The sequence below is a fragment of the Mandrillus leucophaeus genome, unplaced genomic scaffold (genome assembly GCF_000951045.1).
Source record: "Mandrillus leucophaeus isolate KB7577 unplaced genomic scaffold, Mleu.le_1.0 Scaffold226, whole genome shotgun sequence".
In the NCBI taxonomy this organism is placed as follows: domain Eukaryota; kingdom Metazoa; phylum Chordata; class Mammalia; order Primates; family Cercopithecidae; genus Mandrillus; species Mandrillus leucophaeus.
In genome coordinates, this window is record NW_012102321.1 from 3,298,644 (window position 1) to 3,321,036 (window position 22,393).

Below are 22,393 nucleotides of genomic sequence, written 5' to 3' on the forward strand. Positions count from 1 at the left end.
GCTGCGTACTCCCTGATGTCCCACGACTCACTGCAGGCTGTGCTACCTGCAAGGACACCAGCATACTCTCCAACACAGGAATAGCGGAGGCACCTTCTCACCACCTGCCTCTCTCTGGCTTAGAAGAAGAAATCAGCAGATAATGAAATAAGGGTGTCATGGATCCTCTCCAGACAGTCTCTCATCCGGGAGTTTTCAATTCCAGTTTTCCCCATCAGGGAATTGCAGAGACCTTCGAAAGTCATTCAGTCTAAATCCTACAAGCAAGCAGCACTCACTCCAGAGGGTCTAAAAAGGGAGACTTTCGGTATGTAACTTGAACAGTCTTTCAAAATGTGAGCCTTTTCTTCTTCATCAGTATTTAGAGACAAGGGGAAGTGCTTCAGTCTTTGACATAATAACTCTCTAACCATTTTTTGGTAACCTGGACAAAATGGGAATTGGGTAAAGTAACAAATGTGAGTACTGGTTCTGCCAGATGCTTTGCCATATTGATCACTTTACTTACTCTACTCTGAACCTCAATTGCTGCATCTATAACATGGGGGTACTGTGTCATTCATTCAGTAAATACTTATTGACTTCCTAGTAGACAGCAAGCTCTATGGTTGGTTACTGATAATAATAGCAGGTTTTACTGAATAATTATTATATGCCACGCATTGGGTGGGGTTTTTTTTTTCTATTTTACATTAATTAAGTCATTTAATTTTCACTAGAACCTCATTAGCTAGGATACTACCTCCCCCATTCCCACTTTACAGATGAGTAAACTGAGGCATGGGGTGAAGTAACCTGTTGAAGATCAAGCGGTTAGATGGGAAACAGGCATTTGAACCTGGGATGTTGATTCCAGGTTCTCTGCAATGAGTTGGTCAACCACACTGCCTCCCAGGTGTTAGTGATTTAACAGTGGACAAAAACAGACTGGGAGCCTGATCTCATGGAGCTCACTGTCTTGTGAGGTAGACAGGCATTGAACACATCATTATAATAATAAATATGATGAATGTTCTGAAGAATGAAACATGGTACTGTGAGGATACCTCATTATGGCTCCTGGTCCCTTCTGCCCTGAAGGAGGGACACTTGGTCTGAGATTTGCAGACTAAGAGGTGTTCATCAGTTGACAGGGTAAGAGAATTCTAGGTAATGGGACCCATGTGTGCAAAGGCCTCATGGCAGAATGAAAACGGTGTTGGAAGAACTGAGGAAGGCAGTGAGGCTGGAATGCAGAAATCGGCTAAGGGAGAGGGCCAAAGTGCTGGAGAAGTGGGCTGGGGCCACTCCATGTAGGTCCTAATGTACCTGTTTAATGTTTTTGTCACAAGAGGAATGGCAATACATTAAAGAGTTTTAAGAAGGGCCCTTGATATGATCAGACATCTGTGTTGGAAATAACCCTACCTTAAACATGCTCTGCAGATTAAAGATGAAAATCTTTTCAGACCTTGTACAGCGCTACAATATTAGTGGTTTTAATTAATGGGAATCCAGGTCACTCTTTCACCTGTGATTTTGCATCATCGTAATGTCACCCCTTGGACATTCTGGGATTATGTCCCTCCTGTCAATCTAATACACCTGGAGTCAGGAGCCTTATACAAGGTGATTTAAGGAATGTCAGCAAATCAGACTGGACACAATGTTTCTCTTACTGAAACTACTGAAACTTGCACAACCTAAAACTTTCAGCATCAATGTCTGTTAATATGCAAATACTATCTGTTCAATACTACCATGTTAGTGGTTGATAAGATCACTTAAATTAGTGCTGGAGGCCTGTAGAAGTATTGACCAGGATGAATAAAATTCTGGTTATCAATAGGGTGTAAAAACCTTAGAACAGGGGATGATGTCAAGACCAGCCTGGTACTGTCATGAGGAAAAGGTAAGCTTTATGCAAGGGATGCTGACTGAAGACAAGGTTTTCTTAATTAACAGGGACTGATCCTGCAGGGGAGCATGTACTGAAGACAGCCAGTTATTTATCAAACAACTGGCCCATAATAACTTCAAAATACAGAATTAAAAATTTTGATGCATTTTTGTCAGGGATGGGGGGATTTAGCAATTAACTCCAAATCTGCAGCCTTGCTGTACATGTTGATTCAAAATAAACTTTCAGGTGTACAAAAACCTGTAGACAGAGTAAATGACCATATCAGTATCTTGAGGGCAGAGATCACAGGTACTTCACTATGTATGTAAGCACCTGGCATATGATCATATATGCTAGGGGGCTTCACCAGTGTCTTCTATGGGCTCCTTGACTTATGACTATGTGGAGTAATGCAATACGATGAGGACTTTTGCCAACAGCTGAGGAGTATTTCTGGGAAGGCAATGCTCCTGTACTGGGCCTTGAATTCCCCCTCCCTGCTGAACTCCAGGTTGCTCCATTTAACTCTCTTGGTCCCTCTGTCCTCATAGCAAGGGGGAGTACCTGGGGCATCCCTTCAGAAACCCTGCTAACTTCAATGCCTCTTACCTTGAGCTTTGACATCATCCACCACGGGGCATGGGGTCTTCACGATCACATCGCTTGGCCTGGAGCGCCGTCCTGTGTTGTCCACTCCCCACAGCGTGAACCTGGCAGGGAGTGGGAGGGCATGGTTAGCAGAAACAGTATGGCTGGAGACTAGATCTCTGTGGCCCTACTTCATGGCCCAGCTCTGCCTGGATGGGTGACTACAGACCCGGATACTCACATCATCCTGGTTCATGTTTACTGCCACCATTCCAGGCAGAAAGATACAGCCCAGAGCCCCTCACTGCTTCCTAGTGGGTCTTGGGTTGTAATTTGCTGCCGTGGGTATATTTTTTGGCAGAAAGCATCACGGCCTCAGGCACTGGTTCACAAAGTGGGGGTTCCAGACCAGCAGGACCAGCATTACCTGGGAAACTGGGAGCAGCAGACCCTAGCCCAGACCCACTGAATCAGAAACTCTAGGGATGGGGACCAGACCTCTGTGCTTTCCTGGGCCGTCCAGGTGACTCTGGTGCCTGTTAAACTTTGAAAACCACTCAGGGAAACAGTTTACATCTTTGGAAACGGATGGTCAGAACTTGGGTCTGAAGCCACATAGTTATAGTGAATGCCTGCGAAATGGAGATGATAATAAGACTACTTGTAAGCCACTATGAGAACGAAATGAGACAATAATGTACAGAAATACCTGAAAGATAATATGGTTCATGACACTGCATATATCACATTAGTCCTCTTCAGTGCTGTGCCATGTGCAGTGAACCCAGAGGAATTCTAGGTTCTGCCACTGAGAAGGGAATCTGAACATAACCATGACCGTCAGCTCCAGTGTCTGCACCAAGGGTCTCTGATAACCAACCCAGTCGGTCTAAAGAAAATCATTAATGTTGCCTTTCTTGTCGCTTTACTTTCTGCTGTGTCACCACGGGAGGCTGCGTTTATTGACAATTATTGATTTTCTTTCCTTTTGGCAGAGTTACAGGGAGGGAGAGAGGTGAAAAGGAGAGAGAGGCCCCGAGACACAGTAGTCCAGTTAAATGTCAGCTGGGCGTGGAACAGACACACTGGTGAAGTAGAAAAGATACAGATAATTGCCTAATGATACCAGCAAGAAATATGCATTTCTCTCAACAGAGAAAAAGCAACCATGGTCCACCACTCCCTCCCCACAAAGACATCCACAGAAAGGTCAGTGTGAGAGCCTGTATGCCGTGATACATCATTTACCTTCTCTCTACTTTCTCCAAATTCTCATGCGAATCACGGGGCTTCACACAGGCAGGTCCCATACCACCTGAACACTAATCTGCTGGGACTCAGAATGTGATGACCTGCCTGGATTCAGGACACAGTAGGTTGGGCCACACCTGCTGACCTCCTGCAGGACTTCGGCCCCTCCTTGCTGTCAGACCAGGATCAAGTGTGCAAGCCTTCACTCCTGTGTGCAACACAGTGGCTCAATCCACTTCACTGGCCTCTGCCTCATCCCCTGTTCCTGAGATCTGATAAATGATCTTACCTAGTACTCAAACCCAGCCTGACCCTGATTCCAAACCCAAGGTCTTCTCGCCCTTGTCTCCTTGCCATTCTTCCCCTCTAAGGTCAGAGGGGGCCCCTTGCACCCAGCCCCTACAGCTTCCCGGTGGCAATGCTAGGCTGGCTGGACCCATAGCAGTGGCAGCCATGAAATTTTCCATCATTTGGCCCCACACACCATACGCTGATGCCTCATCAGCTTCTGGTACTGTTTCTAGAATTGCAAATGGAGCCACCAAACCCCAGCTGGTGTATCTGACCAGCCCTGTGTAGAGCCAGCGCTGTTCCTGGTTCAACCCCACAATCCAGTCTCAGGTCAGGCACCAACTCCCCCCTCTGCCCACCTGCTCTAGACCACCTTGACCTCCCTCTCAGGAAGGGCCCCAAAGGTGCAAGGACCAGAGGACTGGGCCAGGCCCATGCCCCAGCCCCGTGACCATGCTGGCCCGAGAGCATCAGCCTGGGAGAGAACCGGACTTCCTATCTCCTGACGCTGATGAGAACTTGCAGTTCACTCTCCCTCTTCCTACAGTGCCCGCATCCCTGACTGTGTGTCTGAGTCTCCATGTCTAGGCCCCTGCCCTGGTTTCCATTGCTGAGGCCCTGCCTGCCTAGTGTCCCATCCCCTGTCATTCTGGCCCTCCTCTGCCTGTTCCTGCCTGACTTCCAGAGCCCTGAGCATGGCCTTGGAACTCAGGGCTGCAGTCTGGCTATGTGCAGCTCTGGGCCACATGATGCTGCCTGCCATATGTTAAAAGGTCACCTGCCCTAGGCCATCTGTGGCTGCATTCCAGCCACCTTTCGTAGCCCACCATTCCTTAACCCTGGACCTTTAATTTCTAAGTGTCCTTGGACTATGATAAGAAACATCCTAATTGGTTGTCAGATGGACCCCTTCTCTCTCAGTCCCCACCTCTTCCCTCCCCATGCTTGCCCAAGCTCTGCCTTGTGGCCTGTCTTGCTGTAAGTTCCAGCTAAACTGTATTGGATGCTGACCTAGGATGAAAATAACCTATCCTCACATTAATTCTCACATTACCCTGATGGGGCAAAATTTAAGTTCTCAAGCTCTTTCCACTTTGAGTAGTGTATTTTATTTTTAACATGAAGCAGGTATCAGAAAAGGAGATGCTTCACTTAACCTTCCAAGGAGGGTTGGGGCTTGATCTAAGAGCCATTATTCAGTAGTCCCAAATCTCTCAGTCTTGGAGGGCCACTGAAAGAGCGGTCAGTTTACTTAACCATTATGGCCCGGGGAGCACTTTACACATTTCATGTGGAAATGCCTCGGCTTGCCGTTAGCGTTATCGTTTCTACCACTGAAGACTCAGCACCCTCAGAGGGTTAGATGGGATTACTGGGCAGAAGAGATAAGGCCTGTTCCCAATTGGAGGGCTCATGTATAAGTGTATTTACTGCTTTGTCCAAAACTTCTGGGCTTCTTCCACCGTGCCTGGCTGGGATTGTTCAGCCCATGGCTAGAGACTTGGTGATGACCCCGACGCAGGCCGATGTGCGTGCGCACCGACACAGAATAGCTTTGCTTCTAGAGGTGGGTCTTAAAGGCCTGAAACTCGATGTGAGTGGAGGACTCGTAAGCCCCTGCTAAGGACTGACTGTCTTGTCTGCTACTTTCCCACTTTCCTTCTCTGGGCGTGGTGGTTTCTGCCCATCCCTCAGATTTGGCTCCCTATTTTCTGAATTATCTGTCTGCTGTCACACATCTGGAAAGAGAGCAGCTCTCCTGTGAGCATGCATTGTGATGATGGCGCAGTGGGTTGAAAGGCTCGTGAGTCACTTCCCTACCCTGGCCTCAGTTTCTTCATCTGTAAAATGAAGAATGCTGGACCAAACATACTTTAAGGTCTCTTTCAAGTAGGAGCTCTTCACTGTTTTTGTACCATGGATCCTTCTCAGAATAATGTTTTGAAAAGCATTAAATAAAATATACAGAGTGACAAAGGAAGCCAGCTAAGCAGAAATGCTGTTCCACCTCTGTGGATCTCAGGTGCAGAGCCAGCTCTCTGCTTTAATATGAGGTAATGAGGTCATGCTCTGAGATTCTCACAGTAACCTAGAGCAGTGGGGAGTAAGATGGAAGGCTTGCAGAACCCAAGCAACTAGCTGTGTGATTCTGGGGCAGTTACTCCGTTTTCTTGCACCTGTTTCCTCAATTATAAAATGGAAACAATACCCCTAATCCCATAGAGTCAGAGAGGATTCTCAGAGACACTGAGTGTGAGGCACCCACGTGCGTAGTCAGCACTCCATTAATGAAGGCCGCCCTCCTGCCAGTTTATAGAAAGAAAACTTAGAGAAAGTTTAAGTGTCTTGCTTACAGCCATTTAGTAGTTAGGAACAAAAAACCAGGCTCGCAGCCCATGTATTCTCAACTCTTAATCTAGGCCTCTCTCCCTATCCCGGGGCTGAAGCGCAGCTCTCCTGGATCCTTCCGGGAGAGGAATGTCACTCCTGGCCTCCCACACGGCCCTCTTCTTGTGATCTGCAGCGCCACCTGGTGGAGATTTGCTGTTTCTTCCTTAATCCCCTGCATTGGCTCCAACTTTTCAAAAATCAGCATTCATAGTTTGCATTTTATAAGATGTAGGAGGGACATAATGGGAGATCACCAAAGACAGCTGGAGTGAGAGACAGTGTTGGCCTCGGTCTCTGATCAGAAACGCAGCCAATCAGGCCAACATGAGGAGGGTCACAGAGTGGGTAATGGCTGCACTCCTAATACCACCTCTTGTACATAGGAACTTTGGAATTCCTAATTAACAGTGTGACTTAGTCACAACTGAAGGACTATGAGTCTTTACTATAAACGATAGTTCAAGTTCATTGAGTTTGAGGTGCCTTACAGCAGGTTAGGTGGTCTGCACTCTCGAATCCTTGTTCCTTTCACCCGCTCCCCTCCAATAAAGGGGCCACAACTGCCCCCCATCAAAAGAGCCAAAGAGAATCATGGCATTGGTGGAATCACCCAAAAAATGGACCAACATGGTCTTAGTATTCTCATCTGTGTCTATATATACTGTCGAAATCCTCTAGAATGTCACTTGTGTTTATGTACTTTACTTTCATCATGCATGGCCCATAGCAACATCCCTTTTTCCTATACTGAAGACATTCAGCCTGAGCACTGAAGTTCATCTTGCAATCAATGCCACTCAAATTTCTAGTGCTTTTCATCTCTGAACTCTTTAACTGTGGAAATAGAAATGATTTATTCTGGAAACCTTGACTCTATTCTCGTGACCTCCTCTGCAAACTGTTAAATGTTTTTCATACTGATGGGGTCATGAAGTCCTACAACAACATCACTATGAATTCTGCCTTAGCACCCAAATTTTTCCATCAAGATTTAGATTCTATCATTATCTCTCCTTTTCTGGCATCTTTTACATCTCTGCGTCACAAACATTGTACAATTGTTTCCAGAGCACAGGGAGAAATGGGGAAGAGTTCACAGAAAGAATAGGGTCATTCCAAGGGCCATGATACAGTTCACTGCATTTCTTTGAAGAAAAATGCTGCCCATTTCTAACCTTTATAAATTACTTCAATGCCATCGGAGCTAGCTAGCTTTCCAAAGCGAGTTCTTGGTATTCTATGCCTTTCCTCAAAAATGACTCCTTGGACTTAGAGCATTCTATCTTTCCAGTCTCACTTTCTTCCTTTCCCTTTTACTCACCATCTGCCTCTGCCCTACTAGACTACTTGCTACTCACCTTCATGCCTTTTCACCTTTGCTTTTGCAGTGTCCTGAGCCTAGTATACCCTTTCCAACATGACTCTGTCGGTTGAAATTCTACACAACACAGTTTAGATGACATCTACTCTAGTTAGAATTAATCACTTCTTTCTTCTCCTTTACAATTTTTTTTTCATTTTTTGCTTTTCTATCTACATTATTTAATTCTGCCTTAAGTCAAAGTTAGTTTTTTATATTTTTCCACTCTACGTTGCAAACTCCTCAAGGGACAGGACCATATTATCTCTCTAGATCCCCCCACTCCAGTGCCTAAGTACTCAAGAAGATTCTCTATAATGCCACCTGGGATAAGACTTAAGAGACTCAAAATGTTTTACTGAGTCTCTAAAGGAACTCAAGTAGTAAGAAGAAACCAGTAAGAAGCCTTGGGACTGTCAGCGTAAGGAGTCACTAGGTAGGCATGTGTTACTCACATGTAAATGGTGTCAGGTTCCAGGCATCGTATGATCAGAGAGATGGTGGTGAGCTGCTTGTCCGGCACCTGAGACGGCATTGCACAAGGAGACTTTGCTCCAGAGATGATGTCATCCACAAAGCTCAGCACTGTTTCTGCCCAGAGGGAAAGGAATGGAAAAGGCATGAGAAACAATGATGGCCAAGCAATGAGGAGATGGAGTCAACTCAGTGAGAACTTAACAGGACAATGACTTGGTCCTCAATCTCTAGGGTAGAGAAAGGAGACCTAGAAGTATTGGCCTTTTCTATTTCACATTTAATCACTCAGAGCCATTTGTCTAGAGTTAGTTCAGACACAACTAGGGCAAGAGGTACACATCACATCTGAGGGCTTTTTTTTCTTTTTGAGACAGAGTCTAGCTCTGTCGCCCAGGCTGGAGTGCAGTGGTGCGATCTTGGCTTACTGCAACCTCCGCCTCCTGGGTTCAAGCAATTCCCCTGCCTCAGTCTCCCGAGTAGCTGAGATTACAGGCACGTGCCGGGGTTTCACCATGTTGGTGAGGATGGTCTCGAACTCGGCCTCCCAAAGTGCTGGGAATACAGGCATGAGGCACCACGCCCGGCCTGAGCGCTCCTTTATAAAATGTTCTTGGCATGGACAGAGATAGCATTCTGGTCAGTGGCCCCTGCTATACCTCAGCAACACCTGTGCACATCAGGCAAAGGGCCTTGGAAGAAGCAGTAGGCAGCTCTCTATGCCTGAAGGCAGCTGTGTGCGCCTCTAACCCTCAGTGGCAAGCTCACCAGAAGCTGTTTATTTTGAATTAGATTGTTGGTGCCATCATCCTGCTAGTGATCACATCCCATGCATAAGTTTTTGGGATTATGAATATTGACCTTTCGCTGTGTGCAGGTAGTGAAATATTACGGCAAGGAACATTTTTCATGGGGTGTTTCCATTCAGTTAAGGCTTCCCTCTTCTAGCTGGACCTGAGAAAAGCAGTTTGCTTCAGGAAAAGACATGGGCCAAACACATCTGTTTGCACATGCTTTTGCCTGGAGGGAGGTTATTACCAAAGGAATTTTTTTTTTCTGTAATCACGGCAGTGGTTAGCAGAGAATTGTTTCCTAATTGTGGGCTAGGATAACTAGTGTACTATATTGTTGTTTCTTTGTGAGTGTGCCTACAGGCAATGAAATGGACACCTCTTTTATAAACAAAAAGCAAAATCAAAACAAGGCTTTGTCAGATGCTCACCAGGCAAAAACTCTTAAATGGACAAGATGACTGCTGCTTGGAAGAACAGCTGCTTCTCGGAGAAGCAGAACAGCTTCTTCTCCCTGCTCCTCCTGCACTGCCCTGGGCTACTGGGGACCTGGAGCAAAGCCATGACGCAGGGCATTTTTCTCTGTTTTTAGTTCTATCACCTTGGATCAAGACAAGCCCATGAGGTAGAAGGTGCTCACCTGTCTCCACTTTGGAGTGGTCCATCCTGTCAGTGACTTTCTCTTGACGGAGGAGGTAATCTACAATCTGCACCCCGATTGGTGGCTCTGAGTGTTCCCACTCCAGGACCACAAGAGTGCTGCTGGGCTCATGAACCGTGGAGAGTCTCAGCCTGTGTGCAGATGAGAAGGAACATGAAGCAGGGACACAACTGTGACTCACTTTGAGCATCGACTACCTCAATTGTGATACTGTAAACTTTTCTTTCCCAACCAACTGCAAAAATGATTTCTTTGAGGGCCTGTCTCTTTCAAAAGATAGTAATGTTTTTGAGGACTCTTGAGATCTAAGTTTTATGTATTAAATGCCTGTTACATATTATAAACTCAGCCAATAAGTGTAAATAAATAAATCAGTAGGTGAGTCAAAGATGAATGAATGTCTGCATATTACATGGGTCAGAGGATAGGGCTTTTGGAGTAGTACCTTTTATATGGCTGGAAAATATCATAATTTCTAGATTTTCTCTTGAAAAATATCAAGAAAGTATGTGTATACTGCTCATATAAAGACATATTGAAGGTCATGTCCAGAATCTCAAATTAATAAGGCCACAGTTGGTTTGGCTTCCATAACCTTATCAGGATCTGCCCTGCCAGTGGGGGAAACCCCAGCTTCCCTTCTTGCTATGGAAACTAACCTATCCTTTTATCCATGCCATCTGCTAGCTGGACCTTGGAACAGGTTCAGTTTGGAAGTAATATTCATAGGGGGCTTTACTGGACAAGAGAAAGTTGAACACATGTCAAGTTCTCCTTGGAGTGATGACCTCTGCCTGCTTACCCAGATTCTGATTTCAGTTTCTGTCTTTGCTCTTGGGTTTCTGTGGATATCCTGGTTCCTGATTCCAGCCTTTCCTTGCTTTTCTCACTTCATACTCTCCTCATTCTTTACAAGTTGTCCACATTTACCACTGTCTTGCCTTGACAGCTCATACCTCTCTGTACCTCATAGAAACTTAGTAATCCTTGTTGGCATTCACTGCTGTGGATCTCTTAACTGTCCACGTGGTTTCAATTCACAGTCACCTTCTTATTTCTTGTATGTGCCTCAGGTTTCCCCTCTTTCTTCCAATTCTGTGTTTCTTTTAAGACCACTGGATTCTGGGAATGTTCCCCATTCCTGCTCACTCCAGCCTCCCTCCCTTACAAGTATTCCTGCCATTTATCTCATCCTTGGTTCCCAGATCTCATGATCACTCATATTCCTGACCCTCCTTTCCTCTGCTCAGCTCATAGGTACCTGTCGGTGGTCTCAAGGATCACTGTGCAAGGTACTAAGAATGAATGACACCAAACCATGTGCAATCTTGAATTTTAATTCAATAGACATTTGTGAAGCACCCATTTGTTGCTGGGGATGCAGTGGTGCACAAGCCCATCCAGTCCCTTCTTTCATGGAGCTTAGTGAACAATAGAAGCATATAATTATACATGTGATTATAATAATATGTGATAAGAGTTTCAAAAATAAATTATAGTAGGCTGTGGGCACAAAAGTAAGGAATTCAACTAGTGGGAAAATAATACAAAACACATGCTCTTCTGTTAGTGAAGGAGTGCATAGTTTGCATATGACATTGAAGATGGAATAGACCCAAAACAGTGCAGATATTGACAAATTCATTAATTAGAGTCATATGCAGAGTGCTATTTTGAAAAAAAAAAAGCATTAGGAATATTAAGTAAGTTAGACTTCTGAGAACACAAATTCTGTGAAAATATGGACTAAACCCAGTCTCTTGTGAGAAATAGAAGCGTATATGATTTACACAGACTTGTGTAAAACTAGAGTATATTTTCGTTTCCCACTGAAATTAAGGTTTGCTACTGAAGGAGGTGATCAGTTGTCAAAAAAAGGAAACTCTTAAATAGACATTTACTGTTTATGAAAATTTAGCCCAATTTAATCTTTTGCAGTAAGATCTAGTAAACACAGGTTTAAAAACAAAATAAGCCCTAGGACATTATGGCTGGATCTTGTGTCCACCTGATAACCATTTGGCAGCTTCAGTATTGTTTCAGAGTTAGCTCTCTTATCTGGTGAATTAGTCTAACAGCAGCAGTTCTCCTAGCAGCTCCCTTTATATTAAATGAAAGAACTTTTATTAATAATGAGCTTGATTCTCTTTTAACTCAAGAAGTCCAAATTGTGACTATGAAGAACAGGAAGCCAAAAGTTGGTGGATCTATAGCCAAAGGCTGTACGTATCTAACACCACCTACAGAGAGAAGGAAGACTTCGGACAAGAGAAGAAATTGGCTTGTAATGACCCTCTAGCGCTGCATTCTCCTCTTTCTCTGATTTCTTCTTGCTCTGTCCTGGTCCTATAGTGCCTACCCGCACCTGCATGAAACAGGCCTGAGGGCAGCCTCTCCATTGCTGGTTTCCTAAGTGGTCTGTTGATCCTGCCTACTCAGCCTTCCACTTTTGCAGGTCCTGATCCTTACTTCAGGATTTCTTTGCCTTACCAGCCCCTGGGGTCACTCTCTTCCAGCTTGTCCTGCCAGCGCTGTTTATTAGATACAATATTCCTGTGGCTTCAGTCCCATGGCAGATGCCATATTAGAGGCTACAAGGGATTCTTGTCTCAGGTCCCAGCCCTCAGCTTGGCCAGTTCTGTTTAGTCTTCCATTGAGGGGAAGGAAATTGGGCATGTCCATTCTCAGACACCTTTGTAGCACTTCATCCTCTTCACCCCTCAAATGCAGACCCTCCTATTGTTCATCCCCAGCCCTCTGCTCTTCCCACTTGATTCTTGTTCTGAAGCATTCTTTCTAATAGCTGTGGTTTCATCTCCCATTTCTCTGAGGTTGACTGAAATCTCATCCCTAGTATTTACTTTTTTGCAGAGCTCCATCTTCCTTTTGGCACAATGAACATCCCCATACACTCAACTACCCCATGACAGCTCCAAGGCAAGCCCAAATGAAACTGGCCTCCTCCTCAAACCTGCATATTCTTTTATTCTTCTTTGCTCACTGGTGGCCTATTCATCTTCCCAGCCACCAGGGTTAGAAGCCTTAAGTTCACTTTCCACTTATCCTTTCTCCTCACCACTACTTCATTCAGTCACCAAACCCTGTTGGTTCTACCCCAGACAATCTCTCAATTTTATCCTCTCCAATTTATAATGGCCAAGAACATGCCTCTTCGCCAATTCTGCTTCCTGCTCTACCACTTTGGAAAAATCATTCAATCCATTTGAATGCATTTTTTTTTTTTTGTCTATTAAATGAGCAGTATCTAACTGCTCCATACAATGCCTGGCACCCAGTAAGTGTTCAATGAGTGGTTATGCTGTTGGTCTAGTTAAGCTCTCAGTGTAGATCTCTAACTTCTTCCGTTACAATGGCACTTTTCTCCCCATTGTCTTCTAGTTATGCTGTCCGACTTTCTCCACCTTCAAGGAGAAGTTCAAGTGCCACCTCCTCCACAAAGCCTTCACCATGGCTTCAGTTCAGACTTGACCATTCCCTCTTCACACTTTCTTTAAATGCCACTTGTTAACACTTGTCACACCCTTTCTTCTATCAAACCATCTGTGCTGCCTCCCCTGGTAGACTGAAAACTCTCTGAAGGCAGGTATTGTGTCATATTTTTCTTTATGTTTCCCAGTACCCAGCCTATTTCTTTGCAAATAGTAGACACTCAGTATTTGTTTCCAAAATAATGCTGAAAGAGAGAAAGAGAACCGTACACAGGCTGCGGGAGAGGTGCACAGGTGGGGAGTCCATCAGCTCCAAAAGCAGTGGAGTCACATCGACACCAGTCTTCGATGACATCTCCAGTCCCTGAGCACCAGAGAGAGCTCATGGTAGCCTCCTGCAAGAGCTGCGTGAGAGAACAGGGAAAAGATTGAGCGTTGAGAAGCCAGGGCTAGGCCATCAGACTCAAGAGGCAGAGGGTCAAGGATCTGCATTGCCCTAAATTACTTCCGGCAGCAGGTTGTGTAGCCACTTTATCACTGTGGAGTCTCAATTTCTGATTCCAGGAGATTGTTTCTGGGAAGCCTGAACCTCTTAGAACCTCTAGGGTGTCCCTCTCCCTTTACCGTAACAGTTCCCCCTTGTGGTAATGGGCTGCCACTTTGGGAGCAAGTCATATTCCGCCCTCCATCTGCCTCATATGCCACTCCATCATTCCACAACTTAGGCTCTAGGAAAAAATGATGCCTCTACCACACATCTTCTGGGTGGCTACTCTTTCCTCCGCCCAGAGCATTAGCCTTTTCCCAAATGCCTCTCTGTGCATCCTTATCTACCTGCCCCAGTATTCCCTTTGCATTCCTTCAGCATGCTTTCTAACCTGCTTACAATATTTTTGCAATGCTGCCTTGGGTTGTGATTAGGCATTAGGCATTTCTTTCTCAGTAAATCATGAACAGGAGAAGCAATGTGACACACAGGCTAAGAGCTGGGCTCTGGAGCTGTCGGCCCTGAGTGAGAACTCCCACTTTGCCAATCACTGCCATGTGACCTTGGGCAAGTTACATAAGCTCAGTTTCCTCAATAATAAAATGGGATAAAAATAGCACTTTCCTAATAGAGTTGCTGTGATAATTAAATATAATAATATATGCCAAATGAAATAATGTATGCATAGTACCTGGAACACATTAGTCACCAATAAATGCCAGCAATTATTATTGTCTTTGAATAACAGGGTTGAGTCTTAGGTAGAAATTTGTAACCAACATAGAACCTAGCAGAATTCTTTACATGCAGAGGGTTCATAGAGATATTTACTTTTAAGTAAAAGGACAGAAGAATAAAATTAGACAAGGGAAGTAACAGAACCCGTAATAGGGCCAGACCCTGGTGAGGACGTGGATCCTGATGCAGTACTGACCCTTCAGCGGGGCACTGCTGCCTCAGCCCCATCCCAAGGGGAGAGAGAGGGTGGGACTTGCTGCAGGGAGCATGGCTGGTCCAAGCTGGCCAAGGTCAGGACTTTCTCTCTGGGTGAGCCCAACATCTACAGCTGTGGCTGTTTCTTATGATTCTCTTCTCTTTGTTTCATTCTCACCACATTCACATCTAATCCGTGAATTAGAAAAGTGAAACCTAGCTATCCTTGAAAATTTTAGACCAAAGAATTCAAAAGAAAAAGAGACAAAGGGAAAAAAGGAGATAACTCTACAAAAATCAGAATGTCGAAACCTAAAGCCAGCAGCCTATGTTCCATTCTTTCAGAACTTTACATAGGCTACCTTAGGTTAGAATGGTTAGAATAAGGGTCCATCCTGCCCCCTCCCCGGATTGGAAGACTCTAGGAAACAGAAACCAATGAATGAGTATAACTATCATTTGTGCAGAGATTTATAATTTACAAGGCCCTTTTCGATGCTAACACTTTGATGAATGGTTATCATGATTTACAGTGGAGAAGACTGAGAGTCAAAGAGGTGAGGTGACTTGCCCAGGGTCACAGGCTGGTGAACAGGGCAATGCCAGAACCTGAGTTCAACATGACTCACTGGACATCTTAGGCTCCCAGCATGAAGCCTGGTGCATATGCGCCCACTTTATGCTTTGCCTGACTGATCCAAATTCAAAATTAAAAGGTGCATTGCTTAAAACTAGGAAAACAGACATTCTTTGAGATAGGTAGAATAAAGGCAACATTGTGACTACTGCCTTGCACAGCCTTCAATCAACAATTATTTGCTAAGCACCTGCAAGGGGCCATTTTCTACGTGAAGCATTAAGGATACGAGGATGCACAAGACACCTGTGGCCCCTGTCTGCATAAATCTTAAAGTCAGATGACAAACAAGCAAAGTTACGATAACCAAATCACCACACCTGTGGTCAGAACCTCAAAGGAAAAGGTTGAGCTGCCATGAATGCATATGGTGGCAAGAGAGACAAGGAAGAGTAGATAAGCTCACAGAGGGGTACGCGGAGGCCTCTATGAGGATGCAACTTTTTATCTGAGCTCTGAGGGCTGGATCAAAAGTTATTTACTCATGAAAGTTGAAGCAGTGTTCCAGGTTGAAAAAACAATGTCAACAAGACAAGCCTGGATGGAACTTGACTCCTAAAATTAATGGAAAAAAGGTGGGTCTGTCTGTAAAAGACAGCCTGAGGGAGAAAAGACATTCTCAGCAAGCAGGAGGGAGACAGGGCTGAAACACAGAGGCCTGGTGTGTTGTGGTGAGGCAGGCGGCCACATTTCAAGACCACTGGTAAGTAATTGCAGTGTTTAAAAGAGTGGAGCAACAGGATCAGATTTTCAATCCAAAAGAGAAAGGACAAATACCTGTGATGACAAATACGCTAAATGTCATTTTGCAAAAGCTTTCACTCTCCATCTTCGATTCACACCACTGCATAAGAGTTCCTACTCTGGGCGCAGTGTGGTGGCTCATGCCTGTAATCCCAGCATTTTGAGAGGCCGAGGCGGGAGGATCACCTGAGTTCAGGAGCTCAAGACCAGCCTGGCCAACATGACAAAACCTTGTCTCTACTAAAACTACAAAAAATAAGCTGGCCATGGTCGCGGGCACCTGTAATCCCAGCTACTCAGGAGGCTGAGGCAGGAGAATCACCTGAGTCTGGCAGGCAGAGGTTGCTGTGAGCTGAGATCATATCACTGTACTGCGGCCTGGGCAACAGAGCAAGACCCTGTCTCAAACAAACAAACAAACAAACAAATAAAAAAGAGTTCCTACTCTCTGAATCCTGGGCTGCAGGTAACTGCAAACTGTTGGATGAGGATAGAAGAGAGGAATTAAGAAGGAACCCATTTGGAAAGAAAGAGAAAGTTAAATTACATTTGTCTGAGTATCTACAATGTACCCAGCATTGCATAGAGAATCCACATTTGTTATCAGACTTAATCCTTATTCCGGGAAAGAAATAAAATTTTCCAATTTTTGTTATTGTTATCTCCAAGGAGAGTGGTTGAACTTCAAGCTAAATTCATCTATCCATTCATTTATCTATTTATGCATCTGTTCATTCATTTATTTAGCAGAAAGCGAACTATGCATCAGCCACTTGCTAGGCACTGGGATTCTGGAGAAGAAAAACATCCTCATAGTCTAGAGGGGAGGAAACAACTATGTCAACAGCTGCGATAATAGGTGATGCCTGCTGTAAAAGATGTAGATACAAGTCGGGCATGGTGGCTCACGCCTGTAATCCCAACACTTTGGGAGGTCAAGGCTGGTGGATCACCTGAGGTCAGGAGTTTGAGACCAGCCTGACCAACATGGAGAAACCCCATCTCTACTAAATATACAAAATTAGCCGGACATGGTGGCACATGTCTGTAATCCCAGCTACTTGGGAGGCTGAGGCAGGAGAATCGCTTGAACCTGGGGGGAGGAGGTTGTGGTGAGCCAAGATCGTGCCATTGTACTCCAGGCTGGGCAACAAGAGCGAAACTCCATCTCAGGAAAAAAAAATAAATAAATAAAAAAACAAAAAGATGTATATACACACACAATGGGAATTACATGAAGGGATACTTGGGTTGGCCTAGGAGTGTAAGGAAGGGTTCTTGGCAGCTGGTGATATTTGAGCTGAAACTGAAGTAACAGCAGGACTTTTCCAATGGCAGAAATGTGGGCGAGAACATTCTTGGGACAGAGAGTTTGACGTCTGAAGGGCCTTATGCAGGAGAAAAAATGTGTTTGAGGGAGTAGAAAGAGTTAAATTTTGGAGTGCAGAGTATAAGATATAGAGTGGTAACAACCTAAGTAACTGAAGACAAAATTGGATCATGAATTGCCTTGTAATGATGTTCTGAGGACATTAGATTGTATTCAATAGATTCCTGCGGAGCCATTAAATTACTTTGATGCCAAATTATCCAAAGTCCATATTAGATATATAATTCTGGGTGGTCTGTTAAGGAGACCAATGAGAAGGTTACTTTAACAGGATAGTAGCCTGATATCACAAAGGGTATCAGAAACAGGTTGTGATGGGGGTATCATAAAAAGAGAATGAATTCAAGAGATATTTGTGGCTCTTGGTGACAAAACAGATGCTGGGAATGATGAGGAAATTCTAAGAAGTGTCCCTAGTCTCCAGTTCAGGCAACTTAGTGGAAGACAGTGCCATTCACTGGGATGGCCACACAACAGGTTTTAGTTTGTGCTGGAAGATGATGAGTTCAAATGTGTTGGGTTTGAGATACCTGGTTCATTATATGGTTTGACCTATTTGTTGGTTTCTTTACGATATTCACAGATTAGACTGAAATATAGCATCAGAGATTATTTAGCCCAACAGGAAGACAATGAGACCAGCAAAGGTCAGAAAATGGACCCAACGATGCTCCAGAGATAGAAATAAAAACATACATTGAATTATACTCTAATGTCATGATTTGGCACTCCTCTACTTCTTAGCTTCTTCACTCATCATCTCCATTCTTTAGGAAAGGGCAAAATTAGAAAGAAAAACAGAACAGCGGATGGCAAAGACAAAATATGTCTAAGGAAGAAACATGGCAGTGACTGAAGTCCAGCTAGGACCACTTGTCTATGTGTTTAGAAACTGAAGAGTTCAAAAGACGGCCAGATGGAAAGCATTTCTCAACCCATCTCTTAAAACTGGTGCAGGGAGAATGGGAAGGGCCTGAGGTATGGCCAAGTAGGGGATCCAGAAAGGGAGTTGCTAAAGACAAACTTCCTTCAGCTTCCCCACTTTGCTTGCAATGCTCCATAGAAAACACGATGCACTCTCTCATCTCCCAGCATGCCTGCTCCATTCTGCAGCTCTGCATGCCCTGTCGCAAGGATGGTTTTGCATTAGCTCTCTGATCCCACTGCTCCCAGGCAAGTGGTCTGGGAGCTCTTAGGGTATCAGCAGCAGCAGCCTTGAGACAAAGAGGGGCAGGTAACGGGAGAAGAAGAGGGCTGGGCATTGGCTTAAAGACATTGCAGCTCTGGGTCTCCATGGTGACCCAAGTCCTCTGCCTTTCTTTATCCTTTCAGACCCATCCTTCCGAAGGTCTCTTTTCTCCCACTCCTCTTCCCGTAGCCACCTTTATCAGAGTGAAGACAAATGTGTAGGCCACGAGAACAATTTATCATTTTGCTCCTGTGAAAAACCTTATTTTCAAACACTCGGTGAAATATCTGTGGCAGAGGCGGGTAGGCGAGAGAAACACATACACCTACAAAATCCTTCCTGTTGGTCTGAGCATTACCTATGAAACAAACACCAGGTGTTCCTTAAGGAGAAAACAGAAAGCAATTATCACCCCACCTGGATGGGCACACCTCTCAGGCAGGTAAGCAGCTCACTGCTGCGACTCCTGCTGCCTTGTCGCCTTGTCCCCAAGGCTGCCTTTGCCATAGTTCCAGAAGTCCCACACGCAGCATCTCCTTGTTTTTACTTTTGTTGTTGTTGCTGTTGCTACTGCTTTGTGTTTAGACTCACTCTGATCTCTATGTCCTTGAGGAGGTTGGAGAGCTAGGAAAGGAGCTGAGCTACGGCCTCTGACACAGTTCTCCAGCCCTTCTTTTTGGTTCCATACATTTTCTCCTGGCATCTTTGGAAAGGGAGAGGCAGAGGCAAAAGAGGAGTGGTTGGGAAATGCAATGGCCCAGCAGCATAATAGAAAAGCAGAAAGATCTGCCTGGATGTGGTGTTTTGTTCTTAGAGCCAGAGTGATGGGCAGGAAACCAACCCCTTCCAGGCTGAGGCTGCCAGATTCTTCCCTTTGCAACCTGTGCCCGATATGCTCCTTCTAGTCCAGCTGCAGCTGGTCCAGGCTAAGGGATCAGCGAGGGAAGCTGGCCCACCTCCCAAGCCAACCAGAGTGAGGCAGAGCTGAGCATCCTCTCACAACTGTCCCCAGGGCATGAGGGTTCTCTGAACAAAGACTTTGATGATGGCAAATGTTGTGCCTCCCTACTTGCTTCCTTTCAGCCCTTTGTGTAGGGCTCAAAGGCCTACACAAGTGCTCAGTTGTGACTCCTGAATCATATTTTCCTGGGTGTTGTAGATGTAATGATTTGACTTAACATGCAAACATGCAAATGTAAGCAAATTAGGTGCCCAGATTAGCTAAACAAAAAGCTTCACTATCTATATTCTAGTATGGCCCTCAACCGTACCCTGTCACTTCCTCACACCATTTGAAAAGCCCTCTGTTGTGGTTGACGCCTCCCAGAGCCAAGAGTCCCAGGCCTCTTACCCTCTGGGTCTGGTTGTTGGTCACTAGTTCATAGATGGGGGCTGCTTTGGTCACCTCCAGCAGAACCGGCTCAGCAGGGGTGTCAGGGCTGGATGTCACATGACACAGGGGGCAGGACGAGGGGCATCGTCCCTTGCTCTGGCACTCCATGCGGACTCCGGCCGCCATGCGCTTGGTGCCGGAGTCTGACAAGCTCGCGATATATTCTGGGAACGTCAGCACCTTGGGGTCTCTTTCCCGCTCCTCAGACTCATCGGATGGGGAGTTGCCTGCAGACACAAAATGGAAAGAAACAGTGAGGGAGTCAAAACAGTAAGGACTAGCATGACCTCATGGCCCCTGAGTGCTGGGGTCCAATCTTTGGGATCAGAAACAGCTACTGAAGGGGTAATTCTGTGATTTTGCCATCCCACTTAATTTGGAGCACCCAACCTCCCAGTGACACACAGAGTTGGAAATGGCCCTTTTCAGTGAGAATCTAGGCTGTTTCTTTTCCGAGAATCATCAGCTCCACTGACTCTCTAGAGAGATCGGGCTCTGTGCTGATGACCTCAGTAAGAACACAAATCATAACAACGGTTGTTCTATGACTCAGTTTCCCCATCTATGAAGTAAAGATGCGAATAGTACCTACGTCTAGCATTGGGTAATGAATGAATGGCAAATCCTTTTATAAAGCACATAACACTATGGCTAGTACATGGCAAACCATCATCATAACAGTTTTAATTATAAATATAGCTAAGATTTAGAGAGCTTGTACTGTAAAAGTGAGATCCGTTCAAGGTCTACTTAAACCATTATGACAACTCTCTGCATGGAGTTCTATCATCACACTCAGTTTACAGATGAGGAAAATGAGGCCAAGAGCTTCAAGGTCACACAGCTAGTAGACTGTGAGAGCTGGGGTTTTAATCTACTTTTGTCTGATTCTTAAGTCTTTTAGGTCAGAGAGGAAGACAGCTAGAACTCTGTTTCATTATTAATCAATATATTGAAGATGGAAAGGGAATTTTGACTTTTTCAAAAAGAGTTGCCCACCAAAACTTGAGAGATGGGTCCACATCAATTTTGTTTGTTGAGTAAAGGATAGTTAAAGAATCTTTTTGTCTACTTTGGTAACAAACATAGGAATTGCCTACCAGAGAATAATGGTTTGTTCTTTATACAAGAAAGCACTGCTTGGTATTTCTCTTCCCGGTCCTCATGATTGTCCATTTAACTTATTAATTCTAAAGGAAGATCGAAGTAGTGTTTGCTGACAAAAAAGCACTGGGTTTCTGAGATTCATCCCTCCTTTTTTGCACAGTTGCAGTTCTGAATGTGAAACAGCTTCAGAGAGACCACTAGGCTTTTGGACATCCTGGGTATATACAGAACATTCATTCTGGCCCTCTCAGACTCATGAAGAATGCAAGAGATGATGGGCTGAACCTTTGGAGGCACTGGTTGGAAGGATTTTTAAAGTGGTTCCAGAAGGTGATTGTAGAGATGACTCATTGACTTTATAAAAGGGTTATCTCTTATGGGGTCCAGGGAGCTCTTTGCAATTCCCTTCTTGTTTGCTATGTAATATGAGCCCATTTAGAAACATCACAAGGCATTTCAGCATTGTTGTTTCCCAGAGGAAACAATGAGGAAGTTTTACCTAGCACGTTAAGGCAAAGGACTCCCTGACTATAAATATGGCATATAATTCATCACATACTTGCATTTTGTTTAATAATTGACCCAGAGCCAAGCTCAAGCCCATCCTAGATTATAAGAGAACTGCATAACTACTCACACCAAAAACAAAAATGATGCCTTCAAATAGAACTAACCCTCAAATCACTTCACCCATGGGTAAATCTTCACTGACATGGAGGTTTATGCAACCCAGTCAACCACGTGGCTACCAATATTTGCAAAGTGGCCACAAGCTGACCCAGGACTCCCCTCCTCCAGCCCCTGGCCAGGCCCCCAGTCTTTTCCAATATATTGTATGGATTGGGCAGGAGCGAGTGCGGGTGGGGTGAGGTCTTTGATTCCTGGTGTGATTTCTGGACAAACAGCCCTTCATTAATGCCTCATGACGTTTCTAAATGGGCTCATATTACATAGCAAACAAGAGCAGAATAGCAGAGAGCTCCCTGCACCCCATAAAAGAGAGCTCTTTTTGTGAAGTTGATGAGTTGTAGCTCATAATCACCCTCTGGAACCACTTTGCAAATCCTTCCAACCAGTGCCTCCAAAGATCCAGCCTATCAAGCATCATGTTCTGCATCTGAGAGGAACAGAATGAGTGTTCTGTGTGTGTCCATCATTCCCCAAAGCCCAGCGGTCTCTCTGAAGCTGTTTCATGCAATGTATGGAAAAGGGCTCAAGCATTTCAGAAACCCAGGGCTTTTTTGTCAGTAAACTCTACTTCATTAAGAAAGTAAGTAAAGGGCGAATGTGGTGGCTCACTCTTGCAATCCCAGCACTTTGGGAGGCCGAGGCAGGTGGATCACAAGGTCAAGAGATCGAGACCAGTCTGGCCAAC

General features: G+C 44.9%; 1 protein-coding gene across 2 annotated transcripts in view; it reads right to left on the reverse strand.

Moving 5' to 3' along the window:
- The window catches only part of ASTN1 (astrotactin 1), a 314,268-nt gene that overhangs the window by 16,815 nt on the left and 275,060 nt on the right, over positions 1-22,393 (reverse strand). For both annotated transcript variants that reach the window (XM_011981446.1, XM_011981445.1), the window contains exons 17-21: positions 19,870-20,138; positions 13,409-13,542; positions 9,669-9,820; positions 8,219-8,354; positions 2,492-2,592 (exon numbers count right to left, since the gene is read on the reverse strand). In XM_011981446.1, coding sequence (XP_011836836.1) covers positions 2,492-2,592; positions 8,219-8,354; positions 9,669-9,820; positions 13,409-13,542; positions 19,870-20,138 — 792 coding nt within the window. The remainder of the gene's footprint in view (positions 1-2,491; positions 2,593-8,218; positions 8,355-9,668; positions 9,821-13,408; positions 13,543-19,869; positions 20,139-22,393) is intronic.